Raw genomic sequence first — 19,949 nt, 5'->3', positions numbered from 1 at the left:
TTAAGATCTGAAAAAGCGTACACAGCAGTCTCTGGTGGATTTGCGAAAACTAAAACTGCACGAAAACGTAGCTCCTGGGATGTATTTGTCTCTCCAGAAATGTATATAGCAATACAGTTTCAGAATAAGCCTGGGTTGGTTTATTATGTACTGTATCAAATACAATTTCATTCTGCATGCCTAAAATCACACCTAATACATAAACTAAACTACTACCTTACTAACTATTAAAAAACAAAATTAGTAGTCTTTTTGAGGTGAATTATTAATTAATGGTTTGCTAAAAGTGAGAATTGTACCTTGAAATAAAGTGTAACCAAAATTTTAATTCAGTCGTTAAACAAAGTGTCTAAAAGTGTACCAATTAAAATAAAATATCTATCAGTAGGGCAATATAATAAAATAAGTTAGTAATTATGGTAACACTTTATTTTGATGGTCCATTTGAGCATTAGTACACTGTCTGCTTAATATCTGTTGATACTGCTCCTTTAATAGATATTTAACTGACTATAAGAAACTTTGCAAGAACATGTCAATTTACACTAACCCTAACCCCAACCTAACAATCTACTTAAAAGCTAATGAGAATTAGTTGCCATGTAATGCAATGTAACCTAAATTCAACAAACGGATCATCAAAATAATGTGTGATCATAATTATTTTAACTTAAGGATATTTTTGCTGTAGCAGTTTATAAACAGCAAAGGTATTACGTCACATGTTCTTCCGGAAGATATTTGTTGATTTGTGCATTGAACACAATAGCTAAAAGTCATCAGATGCCTAAGCAACAAGGGTAAAAATTGTCCAATTATAAAAAACAATCTCTATAAATCGTGACGTCCTGTCTGTATTCTCCTGTGTGGTGCATGCTTGTGGCATGGGGTGCTGAGAATGATTGTTTTGACCGTTCGGATGTTAATTTTCTTCCTTTCAGGGCTTTGTGTGGCCAAATTACACCCATTCACATCCCAGTACTGTCTGTCTAGCATGCAGCATTATGCAGTTTGTCTCTGACTCGCTGAAAAATATTGCAGTGTCTCCTTTGTCCCGTCTGAAGCATCTGTGTCCCTCAGGATGATAAAAAACAAGCCCTTTAGCTCCGTTGTCTGGTGTTTTCTCCGGCACAGCTATAGTTCTTGCAATGCATGGCTTTTATTGAGGCTTCAATGTGTTTGTAAAGAGAGGTGTTCTCTTTTTTCCAGCAAAGATGTCACGGAAATTAAGCTTGCCTACTGAGCTAAAGCCAGACTTGGGTAAGCCTTGACTTTGTGTTCATGCTTTTGAATGTGGAGTCCATCAGCACATTTTCAGAATCTGGAGGGTCCACATTTTCACTCGCTTTAAACATCTCATGTCAATTAACCAAATGTTAATATTGCATCTGACTGATGGTTCTTTTTTTTTTTACATTGAAAATGTGTTTAGAAAATTAAACTAATCGGAAGGGATGTTCATCTGAAACTTACTCTGTGGTTTTTATATTGTTTTTTTCTTTTCTTTTGGGTCTCACATATATCTCATGACTGTATTAGTTTATTAAAAGGTTTGTAAGTGTTTCAATAAATTGTATACAGGTGTATACATTGTATAAACCACTGCCTGACTTTTATATGTCAGTGTTCTCTGTTACTCTTCATAAATCTTATCTTGAAAATGCAGGTCAGCTTTTGCCAGTTCAGCATGTGCTGGTGTTTAATTCGGTATCAATTTCAGTTCTGTCATCAGTTTTCAGCAGGAGCGTTTTTATAAGGGAATTCCCTGAAGTAGTACTTTTTGGAATTGGGCTGATTTGAAAGGGAATAAATTGTGCAGGTTGATGTAAAGACCTTTGGCTTCACGCATATCATTACTGTATATGTGAAATGTTGTAGACATAAACTTATATACAGTGTCAGCAATATAGGGACGCTTTGCAGTATTAAAAATGACAGTAAAGTTACATTTAATTTTTTACAAGTTAATATTTATGTAGCAAATAGATGCTGTCTTGATATGTTTTCCACAAACATAAGTAGCACAGCTGTTTTAAACTGCAATAACTATAAGAAATTAAATTATTAGGATGATTTTTAAGAATCATGTGATTTATAATACATGACATTTTAAAACATACATAAAAAATGTTTTATTTGAAAATGACGGAGACCCGAAAGGGACATGATGGTGAGGACAAATGGGGGAAAGTAAAAAAAACTGGGTGAAAGAAAAAAAAATGATGGGAGAAAAAAAACTATATATTTTAATTTTTTTTTTTTTAAGTTTTCGCAAAACTGTGGTTTCAAAAACACTCCCTGTTCACTTCATACATGTCAACTCTTCTGTTTTTGCTAAGAATCTCCCATATTTTACCACTCTCGCTATCATCCTATCATTACGTATTGTCCCATATTTTTTCCATGTTTTTAATCTTGAAAGCACACTGAAATTAATATGAAAATGTCTGCATTTACTTTCGTTCCATTAAAACTGCGTCGATCATCGCCCTTCATATGCAACCTCTGAAACAGTGAATGCATGTATAAGCGCTGACTGACGAATACACAGTATGATAAACTGATCCCAAATCAGCTTCTGTACATGCCGTTTAAAGTGACACCTCTGTTATCAAACAAGTGAAGAGCAGCAAATGAATCTCTCGTTGTGTTTTGTTTGATAACAGAGGTATCACTTTAAGAATGCACAGATCTATAATGAAAGTCTTTGATTAGTTTAGAAACTGTAATTGCTCATTTAAGTGAAAATTTGTAGTGTTTAGAATAAAACACGCTGGATGGACATGTTTACATATTATTAAGTGTATTTGTCTGTTTAAACACACACCCAAATCCCAAGTGTCTGGCACCTAGACTGCAGCTCCACACAGGGAGTTTGGCCTGAGGAGAAATGGTCATGCCCAACAGAGCCTGATTTTTCTTAAGGTTTTTTTTTTCTTCACTTCATCAATTGGTGAAGTTTTTTTTCTTCAGCTCTGTCACCACTGGCTTGCTTGGATTGGGACTTGTGGAGCTGTGCATCAATGGATTTGCACCAGTGAAATTTAGACCACACTGAACGGAACTAAACTGAACTTCAACACTGAAAACTGGATAGACACACTTTCAATTTAACAGAGCTTCTATGTTAAGCTGCTTTGACACAATCTACATTGTAATAGCGCTGTAGAAATAAACATGAATTTAAAAAAATGAACTTTAGCTCCTCTTTAAATAGCGTGTAAAGAAGCTGATGTGGGATCAATTTATCATACGGAGCGCGTCCGTCAGTCATCACTTATACATGCATTCACTGATTCAAAGGTTGCATAGGAAAGACGACAATTGACGAACAGCTTTGATGAATAGAAAGTGAATGCAGATATTTTTATTTTCATTTCAAAAGTTTACACCTAGCTCATGTTTTATACATAGCTTGGTTGGCCTGCTGTCCTGGGAGGGATCCCTGAGGTCAAGGATCCTCTGGCCCCCTGTTTGCAGGGGGAGGGGAAATTAAGCTCAGGTCGATCTTAAACTGCCCTGCTACTGAGGCCAAGGTGAACTTCCTGAGAGCAAGACATTAGAAAAAAGATTTAGACTTATTGTATCTATAATATAGAGCATATTTGGACGGTGGGAGGAAACCGGGTTACCCGGGGGAAACCCACATGGACACGGGGAGAACATGCAAACTCCGCACAGAAGTACCAGACGGCCCAACGAGGATTCCCATTTACCCATTCTGGATAAAGGTGGAAAAAGGGGAGGAGGGGGGTTTCTTCCAGATGATGATAGTTGTAGAAAGAAAATTAGGATATATATATATATATATATATATATATATATATATCCACTATATATATATATATATATATATATATATATATATATATATATATATATATATATATATATATATATATATATATATATATCCACTATATATATATATATATATATATATATATATATATATATATATATATATATATATATATATATATATATATATATATATATATATATATATATATATATATATATATAGTGATTTGTATCCTTCCAGGTGGGTCAATCATGAGCACATGCTCCTTTTGAAATTAGTTTAAAATTAAACTTCACTTTAACATGGTTTAAATATTAAAAATATAGAACAATTAAATAAAAATACTTAATGGTAGGATGATAGCGGGATAGAATGGTAAAATACAGGAGAATCGCGACAAAAACTGGAGGGTTGACATGTATGAAATGAACAGGAAGTGTTTGTTGAACAACAGTTTTGCAAAAGAACCCAAAACATCTTTGCGAGGGGACGCAAAAACTTTAATAAAATGTTTTTTTTTTTCTATCACTCAGTTTTTTTTTTCTCCCATCCATTTTTTTTCTCCCACCTTCATGTTCCTTCTTGGTCTCTGTAAAAAATATTTTACAATTTTTCTGTCTAGTCATTATTTGATATGATCAAATGATGAGTCTTGATTACAAAGTCTTACAAATCCCAGTAGATCATTAATTTTATATTGAAACAACATTCTCAACATTGTGCTTCCATTATTTCTTTATTTATCTATTTATTTCTTATTTTACTGTACATTTCCAGATTGAACACTTCTTGGATAGGGTGACCAGACCTCTAGTTTTTCCCAAAATTCTAGACCCCTTTAACATGTCAATATAGATTTAACTTAGGAGGTCTACCAGTAGGACCAATTAAGATGGGTAAAAGGGTCTAAAATGCATAAGTGTTTCAGGAAAATAGGGCATCTGGTCATCCCAATCTCGGGAATACCATTTGTCTCCATCACACTGGAGAGACTGCCTCATTTCCCACATCAAAGGTCATTTTTCTCACCACTGAAGGATATTGTGTTTAAACTTGCACATAAACCACAATCACAAGGGGATTTATTTATTCATTCTGTTTTTGTTACACAGGAATTGAAAAAGCAATGATGTTAATCTGTCGGTTGTCATCCTGGTGTGGGGGCTTTACCTTTTTGTGTTTTTCTCTCTACTGTCCTACTCTCTGTATGTCCTCCGCGGGGATCCATACCCCTAGACAACAGGGACAATTCCTTCAGCCGCTCGCGGAGCTCCAGTGTGACCAGTATTGACAAGGAAACCCGAGAGGCCATCACATCTTTCTATTTCTGCGAGACGTACACACGCAAGGCAGATGGTGGCCTCACACCTAGTCTGTGGGTTGGCACATCTTTGGGCACAGTGCTGGCAATCTCCCTCAACATGCCCCCCGCTGGAGAACAGAGGCTCCTGCAGCCAGTTATCGTCTCACCTTGTGGTAAGTCAACACATTTGAGGCTGAATTTGAGGGTTGGTTGAAACGCAGCCTAAAACCATACAGTGTTTGTTTAGTTAGACAGGATAGAACTGGATGCCCATTTGAAAGTTTGAAGCCTGATACTACTTTTGATACTCTGAGACAAGGCCATAAACTTGATCACAGTACATAACTGTTGGTAATTTTACATTTATTAAACAGTTGTGTTGTCAAATATTAAATAAGAAGCTATATTAATGTTGTTGTTGCTATTGTTGCTTTATTATTTATTATTTTAGGTGGATTTATCTGTCCCATATAATATTAATGGCTCTAAGGTGTTATTTAATGTGGATTAAAACATTGTTACAATTATGATGTCTGCTGGTCAGATTGACATACAGTCTATGGTTAACAGCATTTTAAAGAAATTATAAATGATGCATTCTGTTCTTTAATACCTGCTGAGGTTATTTCCAGTTATGCATATATGCATTATGCATTAATAGATGCTTGTACTGTATGAATTTTGAAGATGTACATTTAAATTATATATATATATATATATATATATATATATATATATATATATATATATATATATATATATATATATATATATATATATATATATATATATATATATATATATATATAGTGTAGTAGCATAACCAATTTAATATTTCAACTTGGAAGAGGATACATTTTTCACTGCCAATCATTTCACTTTTTATACAATATAGAAAGTAACAAAACAGAGTGTAAAACGTTTAATAAACAAAGTAAATAATAACAATAAAATAATAATGCAAACAATATTAATAACAAATTTTACATAATTCGGGGAAGGTCAAATAGAAACCTAATAGTCAAACTCTATATTAAATAATATTAAATCTGTGTTCTTAGTCTGAAGAGGAGACTGTGAGAGAAAGCTTACTATAAATTAGGAAATGCATACCTTGCAGATTAAAACCAAGTAGCAATTATTTTATGCTTCTATAAAGTCTGGATAGAGTAACCTAACATATTAAGTCCAAATATTTCTGAAACATTCATTTGAAATTGAAGGGAAAATGTGTTTTTTCCAAAACATAAATGTTGTATACAATTTTCAACCCCTCTTGGATTGTAGGGGTTTCAGGAAGTAACAAATGCCTTGTGATTGCTTTTTTTGGCCTCAATTATTAATATGTCATAGATATATCTCAGGCTTACTTGTCTGGATGTTAGAAATTCCTAAAAATAAAGCTAAAGATGTACATTTTTATCTGTTTTTAAGCGTGGTGACTTTGTTGGGAAGCAAACATGGTCTTTGAGTTCATATTCAGTAATACTGCATTATCGTGTTGAATGTTGAGACTTATTTGGACAAAAAATGAATTCAAATGCATGACACTATTGTCTTCTTCAGGGTTACTGCATTATGCATTATAGCTGCATTGACTGTTTCATAATTAACACATTTTGCTAAATTTACACTGATATTATTAAAATGTATTAAATCAACACTGACCTGACTCGAACTAAATAATGCTAATCTTCTGTGGAATTTGAATTGGTCTTTCATGAATTTTGCATCATTGATTGTTTTTTAGTACTATAAAACTGCTATTGTAAGAAATAAAGGTGCCTTAACATAACACTGACATCTAAATCTCTTCTATGCAGGCACTCTTTTCAGGTTGAAGGGCAGCGTCGTCCGGATGGCCTTCCTAGATTCTACAGGGTCTATTCTTCCCTCTCCTTTTGAGCCATGGTATGAGCCCAATGCCCCAGCCAATGGGGAGGAACGGGACAAGGTCCGCAAGAGACGGCCGGTGTCCGTATCCCCATCCACATCCCAGGAACTGAATGAAAACCAGTATGCCGTGGTGTGCTCTGAGAAACAGGCTAAAGTCGTAATCCTGCCCTCTCAGACCTGCGTGTTTAAACACAACATCACTGAAACTTCTTTCGTGCTGCGGGCAGATGTGGTACAGATGAACGCTGGCATTTGTGTGGCCTGCTTCTGTGCCAACGGACACATCATGACCCTCAGGTGAGAGAGAGTGCCCTTCAACTGAAGCCAGATAAAGGGATTTATATGGATTTTATTTTTTTATTTTTTTGTTAATGGGTAAATGTCAAAATATATTAATCAAACATTATTAAACTGGGAAAACAGATTTTATTTTATTCCATTTTATTTTTATCAGTAATATTTTAGCACTACCGCTATTAAGCATACTTCAGCTTAAGTGAAGAGTAAGTGAAAAGTTTATGGAGTGAATGCAGTAGGCAGATTCAGGTCATGATTTTTGTTAAGTTGCTTAGACAGTGGGCGAAATAAGTACTGAACACGTGACCATTTTGCTCAGACAGCATATTTCTAAAGGTACTGTTGACTGTTGAAAATTAGTAACAACCAAGAAAATCAATATATAAAAGAAAACCAAACAAAGCAGTTTGCAAATATTTATGTGTAAATTTAACAGGGAATGTATTGCAAAAAAAAAATGCATTGCAAAGAACTCAATCTGCACAGTGATCTGAACTTCTACAGGTTCTTTTGAAACATTAAAAATGTCTTTACTGCCACTTTTGATGAATTAAATGAATCCTTACTCAATAAAAAAGTATTCACTTCTGTTGAACCAAAGCTTGTTTCACTGATGTAAGGAATTGCTGATGTTGATATACTGTAGCACACGCAGTAAATTTGGAAATCAGCCTATTTTTAGACTGTAAAAATATTTTCGTCTTGCTCCACTGTTTAGCAAAGTCAGAGCCAGGAGGCCTTTGCTATTGCAACACAGATCTAATTGCTGCATTACTCTGCATCACGTTGGCTTGTAAATCTTCTGTGGACAAAAAAACAGACAAACATCTGTGTGCCTGTCAGTAGGAAGAGATTCATAAGAAACTTTATTAAAGAGACAAAAAAAATTTTGAAGAAGCATAACAATTTTTGGCTATATTTCATTTTGTAATTTTGTAAAAAAAAATAATAATAATAATTAAAAAAGCCGAAAAGAAAATGAATGAATAAAGGGTTTGGAAAGAGTTGAGGCTGATGAGTAAATGATGACGACATTTTCATTTTTGGGTGAACTATCCCTTTAAACCTTCAAATATGATGACCCTGGGGAAATTACTGCAGATAATGTCTACAAATATCCTTATTCATGGTCTCCAGTAATTGAACATCACATTCTAAAGGACAAAACAGGCACTCGCCACGAGCAATCTCAGCATCGCAGCTCTTGAATAATAGAGGAGGTGAGATGTCCCAGAGCTGAAGAAATGTCTCTCTGTGTCATTCTGTTTCAGTCTGCCAGGATTGAGACCATTGCTGGATGTAAATTACCTACCGCTGACAGATATGCGGATAGCGAGAACGTTCTGCTTCACCAACCTCGGTCAGGCCTTGTATCTGACGTCCCCCACTGAGATTCAGAGGATCACGTATAGCCAGGAGGTCTGTGAAAACTTACAGGTGAGCAGAAGTTTTCTTAATTCATTTTTTTTCTAGATTCTTCTGTTGCACTGTGTTTATGATGATGATGATGATGATGATGATGATGTTTGGACTCTATAACAGGAGATGCTGGGTGAGCTGTTTACTCCAGTGGAGACGCCGGAAGCTCCAAACAGGGGTTTCTTTAAGGGTCTTTTTGGTGGAGGAGCACAGTCTCTAGACAGAATGGAGCTCTGTGAGTTTTTTTTTCCATTATCTGCTACTTCTACGCTTCACAACAAATATAGCGATAGGATTGTAGACAAAAGGAGAGAGGATGTTGTTATTTATTACTTTTTTTCCAGTAAAAGTATTTCTTTGGGTAGTTTTATCTGTGTAAATCAGTTTCTTTTTTTATTAGAATGTGCAAAAAGGTACACAAATTGGTATCATACAAACACAAAGAAAATGAAACATCAACAAAAAAATTAAAAAAATAAAAACAACAATATAGTCAGGTACTGGCAGATGTGTGTGTGTGTGTGTGTGTGTGTGTGTGTGTGTGTGTGTGTGTGTGTGTGTGTGTGTGTGTGTGTGTGTGTGTGTGTGTGTGTGTGTGTGTGTGTGTGTGTGTGTGTGTGTGTGTGTGTGTGTGTGTGTGTGCGTGCGTGCGTGCGTGCGTGCGTGCGTGAAAAGGTAGCTTGGTGGACAGGTCAGAGTACATACATAAGGGACAATAAAAGTCAATAAATGAAGCAAGTATCATAGATAGAAATAAAACAGAAAGAAACCAGTCAGTGGTAAGGAGTGACAGCAATGCTTGTAATGTATGATAGTGATAATGACAGTAAAAAGAAAGGACAACAGTAATAATAACTGACAATAATAATACATCACAAGTACTACACCAACTGCTATTACTACAAAAAGTTACTAATATTATAGCTACTCCTCTTGCTACTACCACAACCACGACTACTACTACTACAATGTCTACTACAGCGTCTACTACAACAACATCTACTACTACTGATACTACTACAACACGCTGCATGTGTTGTGAAGGACAGATCTATCGATCCTCGAAATCATGATCGGCAATTCAATGATTGACTGACGGCACAGCAGCGTAATGATCTGATTAATATTCAATTATCCATGTGAGAAAAATTACAATAAATTAGCAGTAAACGGTTTGTTAAATGACACGCAATAACTTTCCACATTTGTTGTGAGCTGCAGGCTTTACACTTTCATGTGTCAAGAGTATTTATCATGTATTTCAATGCATATCAATGTATTTAGTTCTACATGTAGAAAAGATTTTCTTTATTATAGTAGCATAGGCCTACTCAAGTTTTTTAATCAGCGTAAGGAATAACTGTATAAATTAATTTTGCATCAAAAAACATTTTGATATCGGTAATCACCTGCATATTAGTGATCAAAACACGTGCATGACTGCATAAATTATTATCCTTTTTAAAAAAAAAGTTGAATATAGTGCATGTACGCATTTGGATCCTGCATCATGTCAAATCATCTACCTCTAAATCCAGCTAATTGAGTAATCCATGTACGAAGAACGGACCCCAGGTGTCCCATTGCAATCTTAATGATTTCTCATCTCAAGAATGGCATCTTCAGTATGTGTGCTCTCTTCAATCACAGAGCTTGTTTGCACCTCATTGTGCTTTCACCACATTAGTAGCATTCTTTCCTTCTCTTCTTTTCACACTTTGCTTCTATGTCTGCGTTTCAGTCGGTGAGACGGGAGCCGGAAAAGCACCACGCAGTCTCGCTCAGCACATTCCAGGTCCTGGGGGTATAGAAGGCATGAAGGGGGCAGCATCAGGCATCGTGGGGGACTTAGCTCGAGCTCGGATAGCGCTGGATGAAAGAGGCCAGAAACTAAGCGAGGTGGAAGAGCGAACGGCAGCCATGATGGCCAGCGCTGACTCATTCTCCAAACATGCTCATGAGGTACAGCATTTCCACCGCTGACGCCTATAACAAATGAATCACTTTGTAAAAATAGCTGAATGCTAATGGGTTACATAAACGATTATTTTGTGCAAAAAAAATCTATCTAAAATGACTGAAACAAGTTGTCTGTAATTACATTTGTACTTGCTGTTTGAATATCAAAACAATTCCATGCATGTTCATTAAGAAAAGGTCAGGAGAGGGTTTTCTTCAGTGTCAAAAATCGTAACAATTTATTGGATACAAATGTATAAGTTGATTCACAGAATTCTGTTATCCTCAATGCAGTGCAAAAGTTACATTAAGAAGGTGCGCAACCCCTTTCATTTGTTTTTACTTCAACTTATATAGGGAGCTAATGTTAACAGGTGAAGTTTTTGTCATTTTCTACTTCTGCAAAAATGCTAATTAGTATGCACAGCATCCTACACACAACAGTAGAAGTTCAGTTAATATATGACCATTTAATGACCAATATAAATAATTGTTTGATGAAAAGAAAAAGAGACAAAAATAATAAAAAATATATTCCTTTTTCCCAACATTGCCATACACACCTTTGTAGACTTGAACCAAATTGAAATTAAATTATGGCCTTTACTGGCTGCCCACAAATAGGTGTTACATTTTCTTGCTAGGATAATTGCTGAAACTTTTATCGTGCGACGTGTTATTAAATAGACATAAGCTGCAAAAAAGGGTAATTTAACAGATATATTAGCACACACACACACGTTTGTTTTTGTTAACTGTGGGGACATTGCATAGGTTTTTAGGGCATTTCTGGGTGGAGTTTGCATGTTCTCCCTGCCTTCGCATGGATTTCCTCCGGGTGCTCCGGTTTCCCCCACAGCCCAAAGACTTGCGGTACAGGTGAATTGGGTAGGCTAAATTGTCCGTAGTGTATGAGTGTGTGTGTGAATGTGTGTGTGGATGATTCCCAGAGATGGGTTGCGGCTGGAAGGGCATCCGCTGTGTAAAAAACTTGTTGGATAAGTTGGTGGTTCATTCCACTGTGGCGACCCTGGATTGATAAAGGGACTAAGCCGAAAAGAAAATGAATGAATGAATGAATAATAATAATTAATATTAGAGTGATTTTTGATGGATCGTGTGACTTTGAAGACTGGTAATTATTTTCAGTAATGAAGCTGAAAATTAATCTTTAAAATCACTGCAATAAATTATTAAATTATGTTATGAACTACTTCTGAACAGTTATTTTATAGTGCAAAAACATTTCACAGTTTTACAATTTGTACTGTATTTTTGATTAAATAAATGCAGACTTGGTGAGCAGGAGAAGCTTATTTTAAAACATTTAAAAATTCTACTGACCCCAAACTTTTGACGGGTAATGCACATTTTTTTTAATAATAACACATTTTCAGGATTTGTTTGTTAGAATTTGCATCCCTATATTTTTCTTGTGTATTCTAAAAAAGATGTACTTTATTTTTTAGATTAAGCACTAATATTAAATCACTTGCAATTGTTGGCCTCGCCACTTTCTTAAACACTGTATTTATAAATATATTACAGAGCTTTTAAATGGTTGATTCTGATTGGCTGATGAGTTCTTTGTTCATTCTAATGCTAAATTAGGTATTCACACAAGAACATTGCATACAAAGTCATTGCAAATGCACAAACAGAGGCATGATTAATGCGGAATTCACAGTGCGTTTACTGTGGTCACCAGAAAGTCGACCCAGTCATGTCTACCAAGCAAGTTCAAATAATTCAACTTTAGCTGAATTAAGCATCAAGTGAAAAACATACCATGAGTAAACTAAAATGCTTCATTAAAAAAACATGGTCACTGTGTCTACAAGTGCTAGGCAAGCCTCGGGAGCAGGAATTCAAATATGGAAAGTGAAGTTTTTTTATAAACTAATTTCATCGGGTCATGTGCTTATGATTGATCACAGCTGGTCCTGCATCAGCTCACGATTGTTTCACCAATCAGATGATTCCCCTAACTCACTATAAATAACCAGTTTTCTTATCTTAGTATCTTTGTCTTGAAGAATACTCTCCTTAGCTATCCTATATCTGTCATTAACCAGAAATAAGTTGGGGGAGTTCATCCAGATCTACCTGAACTCAAAATCCCCACTCGCCCTGCAAACGGGAGGGAGCCCAGGGCTTGAGGATCTCATAAGCTTAGGGCTATCTCCCAGGACAGCATGCTATACAAGCTTTATTGTCAATCATCAGCTAAGTGTGAACTCTTGAATGGGCATTTAGTTCATGTCAAGTGCTGTACCTTATACAGTTCATGTAAACATCTAAAATAGCATTATCGGGACTCTTGAATGTTTTTGTGGATTTTTTTCCAGGGGAACAGCATTATGGCGTCTCTAACTCTAATCTTCCTTCTATTGTCTTTCCTCTGTGCTACAGATGATGCTAAAGTGTAAGGATAAGAAATGGTACCAGTTCTGATCTCGGCAAAACAGCAGAGCCCAAAGGGACTCAGGAGTTCTCCTACACAGCCTTGTTCATCCGTAATCCTTCTCCCACTCCCATCTTTATCTCTCCTCTGCTGGACCAGTGGGATCCCTCGCTCTTTCCTAGCACAATATTAAATACAGTCTGCTTACAGAACTGAGACATAGACTGAGAGCGACCCCAATCTGAGGAATACCATACCATGATGGCGCCCATGCACTCTTCGTTTTCGTTTGTTCGTTTAATATCGCCAGTCTTCTCTCGTGGCGGCTGGGCTTTTGCAGGCCCCAGAATTCCATTTCTTCTCTCAGTCTTTGAATTGTTTTTTGTGCTGTTGTTTTTTTTGCAATCACATCCTGCCTCCTGCAATGGAGAGCAGCAAGTAGTCAAAAAAAGACAGACAGACTCAACAACAACAACAAAAAAAAAATAAATACATTAACTAAACAATAAACATCATAAAAATAAAAAAAGAGTATATATATATATATATACATATACATAATTCTATATAAAGCTCCATCAAAGTCTGTAAAAATGCCATATTCGCTATTGACTGTCACAAGGATAACTGAAATACAAAGACACAAGATTAAGCATGGGAAGAGCTCCATTCACAGGAAATGATGTCATAATGTGGAGGAGTCACAATGTCTCCGTTCTCAGTATTTTTTTGTAAATTTCCCAAATTACCCCTTTTGGTTTAATTGCCATTTTAATATTTATTTATCTATTTTGTATTGTTTTCTATTTATTTATGTATTTATTTATTTATTTAGGGAAAAAAGAAATCTGTACAAAAAAAATCAATTGTAAATGTCTAATGATATATAAAAGCCTTTTGGGGTGATATTTTTACTGAACTATTGTGAATATCCAGCCTGATCTCACGAGAAAACGTAAGTATTTTACGTTTGTCAGATTAGTGGCTAATTCGTACAAATTCGTATGAGTTCAGTCGTACGGAAATGAACGATTTTAAAAAGGAGGTGTGGCACCCAACCTTCTCTCTAAACCCAACCGTCATTGGGGGATGAGCAAATGGTACTAAACTGTACAAATTAGATCATACAAATTCATACGAATTAGCCACTAAATCAACACGTTACGAATTGCCCTGAGATTGCATTGGAATATCACTACAATAATGCTTTACATTAAAGTACCATCTATAGGGTTTATGATAAGTTGATGAAATGAAGGATCTATGTGATGAATGAATAATGAAATAACTAATTATAGACCAACTGTGAGTGATGTAATGATGGTATTTTCATGTAATACATTATATTTAATTTTTCTATGAAACTCTGCACAGAAGATCGAGTCGTGAAAGCAAGAAGGCAAATTTAAGATTTAAAGTCAGCCATCATATTTATTCTTTTGGGGTAGACAGCCATATAGACCTCAACAGCTAGAACATTTGTTGTGACTGAAAATTAGTGTTAAGTTTTGTCCGATAGACCAGCTAACACACATAGACGCTTTAGTTGAACATGTAGAGATTGTACTATAGTAATATTTTGGTCAACATTTACTTTTGTTAAATAAAAAAGCACTTACTGTACTGTTGGAAACGACTCTATTCGTGGATTAGTTTTCCATCTTCTGTGACTTGAGAATTGAATATAAGCTTGAAATAGGGCGTCTTGGCTGACTTGGGAACGATATTAATTGTAGTTCTGAATGTCAGGAAAACATGTATGCGACGGTACTGGTTTCACACTGGTGCTTCATGTGTAACGAAACATACTTCAAAATCATCGTCATCTGTGAAAACACCTACAACGAGAGTTCGCTGTACACCCAAATCCAGAAAACTAACAAGAAGTAACACTAAATATGAAGGTAAAAATCCCATTTCTCCCTTGAAACCACATTTTTAGTGCCATTACTTATATGTATATTATTTGTGGTTTGCAAGAAATGCTGCTATATATGTTGCATTGATCATGTGATCCATTGTTGTTAAGATAGCGATTCTTACTTGCCTCTCTGCCCAAAGTTTTTTGCCATTCTGTGAATGAAGTAGTTTGACAATCTGGGAGCATAAATCGTGTGTACGCGTGGCCATACTGACCCCAAGACAGTTGCCATATCTTTTTCGAACGCCAAAGATTTTCTTTCATTGAGTTGTGTTTTCCATCGACAGTGTTCGACAGCCGTTTGTGTCTGAAGCACCACTGCATTTTCCATCAGTAACAGTGTTGAGGACTTCTCTGATGTTTTTGGCCGTGTGCTAGTCTGCCTTTCGTGTGTTTCGTATGCCGTACTTCAAACAACGAAGAAAAAAAAGGGGGAAAAAAGAATTACAAAACAAACTAAGCCAATCTCTCTCAGACTCTAAATGTTTCTCTGTGTTGGACTCTATATTCTCTGTAGATGTGTTTTCATGCCATGGTGTTATAGTGTTTCTGAAGACCGGGTTTGTTTTTTGAATATCTCGCTCGTATGTCATCTCTCCTGATTAACTAATTAAATTATATTTGTACGATGTGTATTTTTCTCTGCAGTACTGTATTTCCCTGAATAGATATCCTTGTCATATTTTTAATCATCGATTATTATTATTATTATTATAGATTATTTTTATATATGCTTTGAGGAGGACGTATTTTGAGCTCATTGCGCTCTGTCTTCATATCTTTGTGTTCTGTCGTGTGTCACGCAACAGGGTGATTTATTTATTTATTTATTTTGCATTAAATGTGATCTGTGAGAGTTTCCTTGAGATACCAGATGTATGTGTGAGTGCGTCAAACATCATGAAGGCCTTCAGGGGACCAGTATGGTTCGTTATTTACTGTAAAAAAAAGAAAAAGCTGTATTTGTTTGAGCGTAAACAATACATTTTAAGCCCCAACATGGTTGATATTTACAACTCCAAACCAAAAAGGATCAGTTCGTGGTTTTCATGAGATAATTCCAGGAAAGGTTTGATGTCCTAGGTTGCTATTTTGTCAGTGTCAATCGATAAACAAAGTATCCAATCAGCCGTGTTTAACTGTAATGCTGTAAATGTCAGTAATAAGTGTTCAAACTCCAGCAGAATTTACTGATCACACCTTCTGTTCATTCATGTCTCTTTCATTGAGGTTTCAGACTCACTCTTGATGTGATACTGGTTGTTTGCCCTTCATGACTAAAAAGAAAACGGTTCCTGTTGCTTTCTTGACTAATTTGTTATGTTTATTTTGTAATGTTTCATGTTGACTTCTAAGTAAATAGTTTTATTTGTCTCAGACAGAACATTCTTACCTGAAATATTACACTTTCAACATGCAGAAGAGCCTCGTTCATTTTTTTTTTCTTTTTGTCCTGAATATAACAGTTATCAGTGGGTTGCAGTATTTTCTCATTGTAGCCAATTTCTTGTACAGTTTTATGCAAATTTCACATGGATGTTTATGACTATCTGCTGCCACAAATGATTTAGAATTTCTGTAGATAGAAATTACTGTGCAATGGAAAATAAAATGATAAAATCTTACCTGTGTCGTCTGGCTCATTATTTCAATTCTTAAAAGCTGGTTCTTGATCAGTACAGCATTGGGATTTTCCTTTAAAATATATGCTCACATTACATGTATGTCAACTGGATTCTGAATATATGCGATAAAAGCTTGCCCATATGTCAGGCAAATTAAATGATTTTTAAAATGATTAAGACTTTTGTAGTAATTAATAAAGATGCAGTTAGTCTACTACTATTAGAAGAATCAACCGAGAAACATGTCTATCCTATTTATGTCATTCTTGAATTATCATACACTATTGATTTTGTACGTGAAAGTAATTGAGAAGATAAGAAAGGATGTGAGGGCGACACGGTGGCTCAGTGGTTAGCATTGTCGCCTCACAGCATGAAGGTCGCTGGTTCGAGTCCCGGCTGGGCCAGTTGACATTTCTGTGTGGAGTTTGCATGTTCTCTCCGTGGGTGTGCTCTGGTTTCCCCCACAGTCAAAAGACATGTACAGGTGAACTGAATAAACTAAATTGGCTGTAGTGTACAGTATGTGAGTGAATGGATTTTTCCTAGTACTGGGTTGCAGCTGGAAGGGCATTCACTGTTTAAAACATATACTGGATAAGCTGGTGGTTCATTCCACTGTGCCTGACCCTTATGAATAAAGGGACTAAGCCGAAGGAAAATTAATGAGTGGAAGGATGTTATACTATGAAAGCCCACAAGGAGGAGTAGTAAGACAAGGAGAAATGTTTGAGAAGCTTCTATGAAGAAATGCTATAATATAGTTAACCTGTTCTGTAAATGATACATTCATTCATTTTCCTTCAGCCTAGTCTCTTTATTCATCAGGGGTTGCCACAGCGTAATGTACAGTTAACCCATCCAGCATATGTTTTACACAGCGCATTCCCTTTCAGCTGCAACCCAGTACTAGGAAAACCAGTAAATGAAGGCTGTAAAAAAAAAGCAATTTAAAAAACAACAATCATCCTATTGAACATAAAAATCCCAGTTGAAGGAGCACACAATAACAACAGTACTATAAATAGAAAATAAATCCGTGTTTACAGTATTAGTAATGAATGTTTTTTAGTAATTTAGTCAATTTTATTTATTTACTTATTAACTTTTTAGTTAAACCATTTTTATGTTTTTTTTTTCAAAGTACACTGTGTATCTGTTTGTGTGTTTCAATGAGGATACAAACAAAAGAAAATAATGTACAATCCACTGATCAAACAAAATAAATATGTAAGATATTAGGGGAAACTAAAGCTAAAGTCTTTGGTCAACTATGATGTACAGTACTACTGAATGTACGGAACAGTAATTTACTGTATAGCCTCACTATTTTTTCATCATGCAAAAGCTTTCTCCGTAGTATCCATCAGTTATAGCACAAAGAACTGTTTTTTGCGTTTTAAAGGCAGGGGGCATCATAAGACTGGCTGCGGCGCTTCTGACTGAAATGCACTTCCAATAGTAGAGCAGCAGAGAGGAGACACGCGCTCCTGCGCAACCCGCTCACAGACCGCAGCCTGCCGTTACCTCCACACCGCCGCTCGCGCACCTTTACCTCCCGCGGTACTGACAAAAATAAAAGTCACAAAGTTCTGGCTTGATGGATTAATACTATACGGAAATAAATCCTTCCTCTTATTTTTTTTACGAAACGCGATGCCAGGTTTTAATTTACCTCTAACTCTGAGAAACTGACAGTTCTGACAGCGCGTGCCCAGATTCAAACGCGTCTGCTCGCCAACCGTCGCCTCACTGAGGAAAACCGATATTTGGCTTCGCCAGCTCGATTACGCTGCTCGGCAAACAGTGGCAAGAAGTCCGAAACCACATGTGCTCGTCTCCTAACGCGGTTTTATTTGTCTTCTGCAGGGAAAAGAGTTGGCTTTAAGCCGTACTGACAGACACAAGGGAAGGACGCTTCCATGAAAACGCTGGAGAAAAAGACCACTGGAAATACACGCGGTGCGTAAAAATCACATTTATTTTTGGACATTGCTGTGCAAACACTTGAAATAAACGGGAGGAAGATGTAGTCTTCGTGGATGGTGTTTATTGTAACGTTAGGCACTTTTGACGCTAACGTTAATTGTCACCGGTGAATGGCTCTTTAAACGCGGCGTAGAGGGGCGGTATTGTGGAGTACATGGCGATGCCAAGTTGAAGGGTCTCGACATTGTCAGCATTAATAAACGCTGAAGAGCCCAACACGGTGTGTTTAACACTTATGGCCTCGTGGATATTTTTCAAACACCCTCTGCTATCAGAAAGAGGAGAGAAATACTGCATGAAGATGACAAATTGACTGGAATGTTTACTTGAACCGCGGGCGCACGCGCTTTCAGTCACCTGCTCACAAAGGTAAACGCACCTTTCCTTTTAAACGCCGTTCAAAATGATGACTAATGGACCCAACATCGTCTACGAATGGCTAAAAACCCTTCAACTTTGCCAATATGTCGAGGCGTTTGTGGATAACGGATACGACGACTTGGAAGTTTGCAAACAAATCGGAGACCCTGACCTGGATGCCATCGGGGTTTTCATTCCGCACCACCGCCAGCGGATTCATGATGCGGTGCAAAGGTTAAAAGATGACGATAGAGAGACGGCTACCGGGCTTTATTTCACCCTAGAGCCGATGCCCCCGGTCTCACCTGTATACACGAGTCGCATGGCAGAGCAATATGAGTCAAGGCTGCGGGGCTCCAGGTCATGGACAGAGCAGAGCAGTGATAGAGCCGCACGCGGCGTGGGGTACATGGGGGCGTCCAGGAATCTGACCCTGGGGAACCGCAAGGAGCTGGAAATCTACCCCAAACTGAAGCTGAAGATCATGATCAGGGATAAGCTCATTAGGGACGGGATAAACCTTGCCAGGCAGCCATACTCTAATAAGGTGAGTTGCTCTGTTTACTTTTTAAATAAACCACGTGGCATATCGTTCAGTTTTAAATGACAATTTTAAATAGCCTCAATTCGAGAAAAACACAAGAGATATATAACTTCATGCGAGTTTTTATCCATGTGATCAGCAATAGAGGCTATATGGCTCGGATACATGGAATATGGGATGTTTGATGACTGGAACATTGCCCCAAACTGGTTTTCAAAATGTAAACAACAGCTTACTGACCGAGTTTTAGACCCACCCTTCTTTTCTGATGGCTCTCCGGGATCAGTAGGTCAGATAGCATTGATTGGCCTGTGCAGGAAATGGCATCACACAGCATATACCTGCCATTCAGCATAAGATAATGCCTGAACCATCTCCATTCTCCACTTACTGCTTGAGGACTGTGTCTGGTAGTTGAAGGTTGATA

The 19,949-nt window shown here is 36.7% G+C and overlaps 2 protein-coding genes across 16 annotated transcripts in view; both read left to right on the top strand.

Moving 5' to 3' along the window:
* Positions 1-16,629, top strand: part of stxbp5a (syntaxin binding protein 5a (tomosyn)) — a 178,005-nt gene extending 161,376 nt beyond the window's left edge. For 4 of the 7 annotated variants that reach the window (XM_087297031.1, XM_087297033.1, XM_087297032.1 and 1 more), the window contains 6 exons: positions 5,042-5,281; positions 6,932-7,301; positions 8,573-8,738; positions 8,844-8,955; positions 10,462-10,682; positions 13,092-16,629. In XM_087297031.1, the coding sequence (XP_087153157.1) occupies positions 5,042-5,281; positions 6,932-7,301; positions 8,573-8,738; positions 8,844-8,955; positions 10,462-10,682; positions 13,092-13,133 (1,151 nt within the window). In that variant the 3' untranslated portion in view covers positions 13,134-16,629. Of the gene's footprint in view, positions 1-1,209; positions 1,261-4,999; positions 5,282-6,931; positions 7,302-8,572; positions 8,739-8,843; positions 8,956-10,461; positions 10,683-13,091 lie in introns of all 7 variants that reach the window. The other 3 variants (XM_087297029.1, XM_087297028.1, NM_001099981.3) reach the window with 2 other exon arrangements.
* A 1,505-nt stretch (positions 16,630-18,134) lies between these two features.
* Positions 18,135-19,949, top strand: part of sash1a (SAM and SH3 domain containing 1a) — a 315,841-nt gene continuing 314,026 nt past the window's right edge. For all 9 annotated transcript variants that reach the window (XR_015517683.1, NM_001442215.1, NM_001442214.1 and 6 more), the window contains exon 1: positions 18,135-19,525. Coding sequence is in view for 8 of the 9 variants with exons in the window: in NM_001442215.1 (NP_001429144.1) it covers positions 19,022-19,525 (504 nt within the window). In the remaining variant the exon portion in view is untranslated. The remainder of the gene's footprint in view (positions 19,526-19,949) is intronic.

This window comes from Danio rerio, chromosome 20 (assembly GCF_052040795.2).
Source record: "Danio rerio strain M-AB ecotype USA chromosome 20, GRCz13ab, whole genome shotgun sequence".
NCBI lineage: Eukaryota > Metazoa > Chordata > Actinopteri > Cypriniformes > Danionidae > Danio > Danio rerio.
Note: the sequence above shows the minus strand (reverse complement) of the source record. Positions and strands in the feature narration are given on the sequence as shown.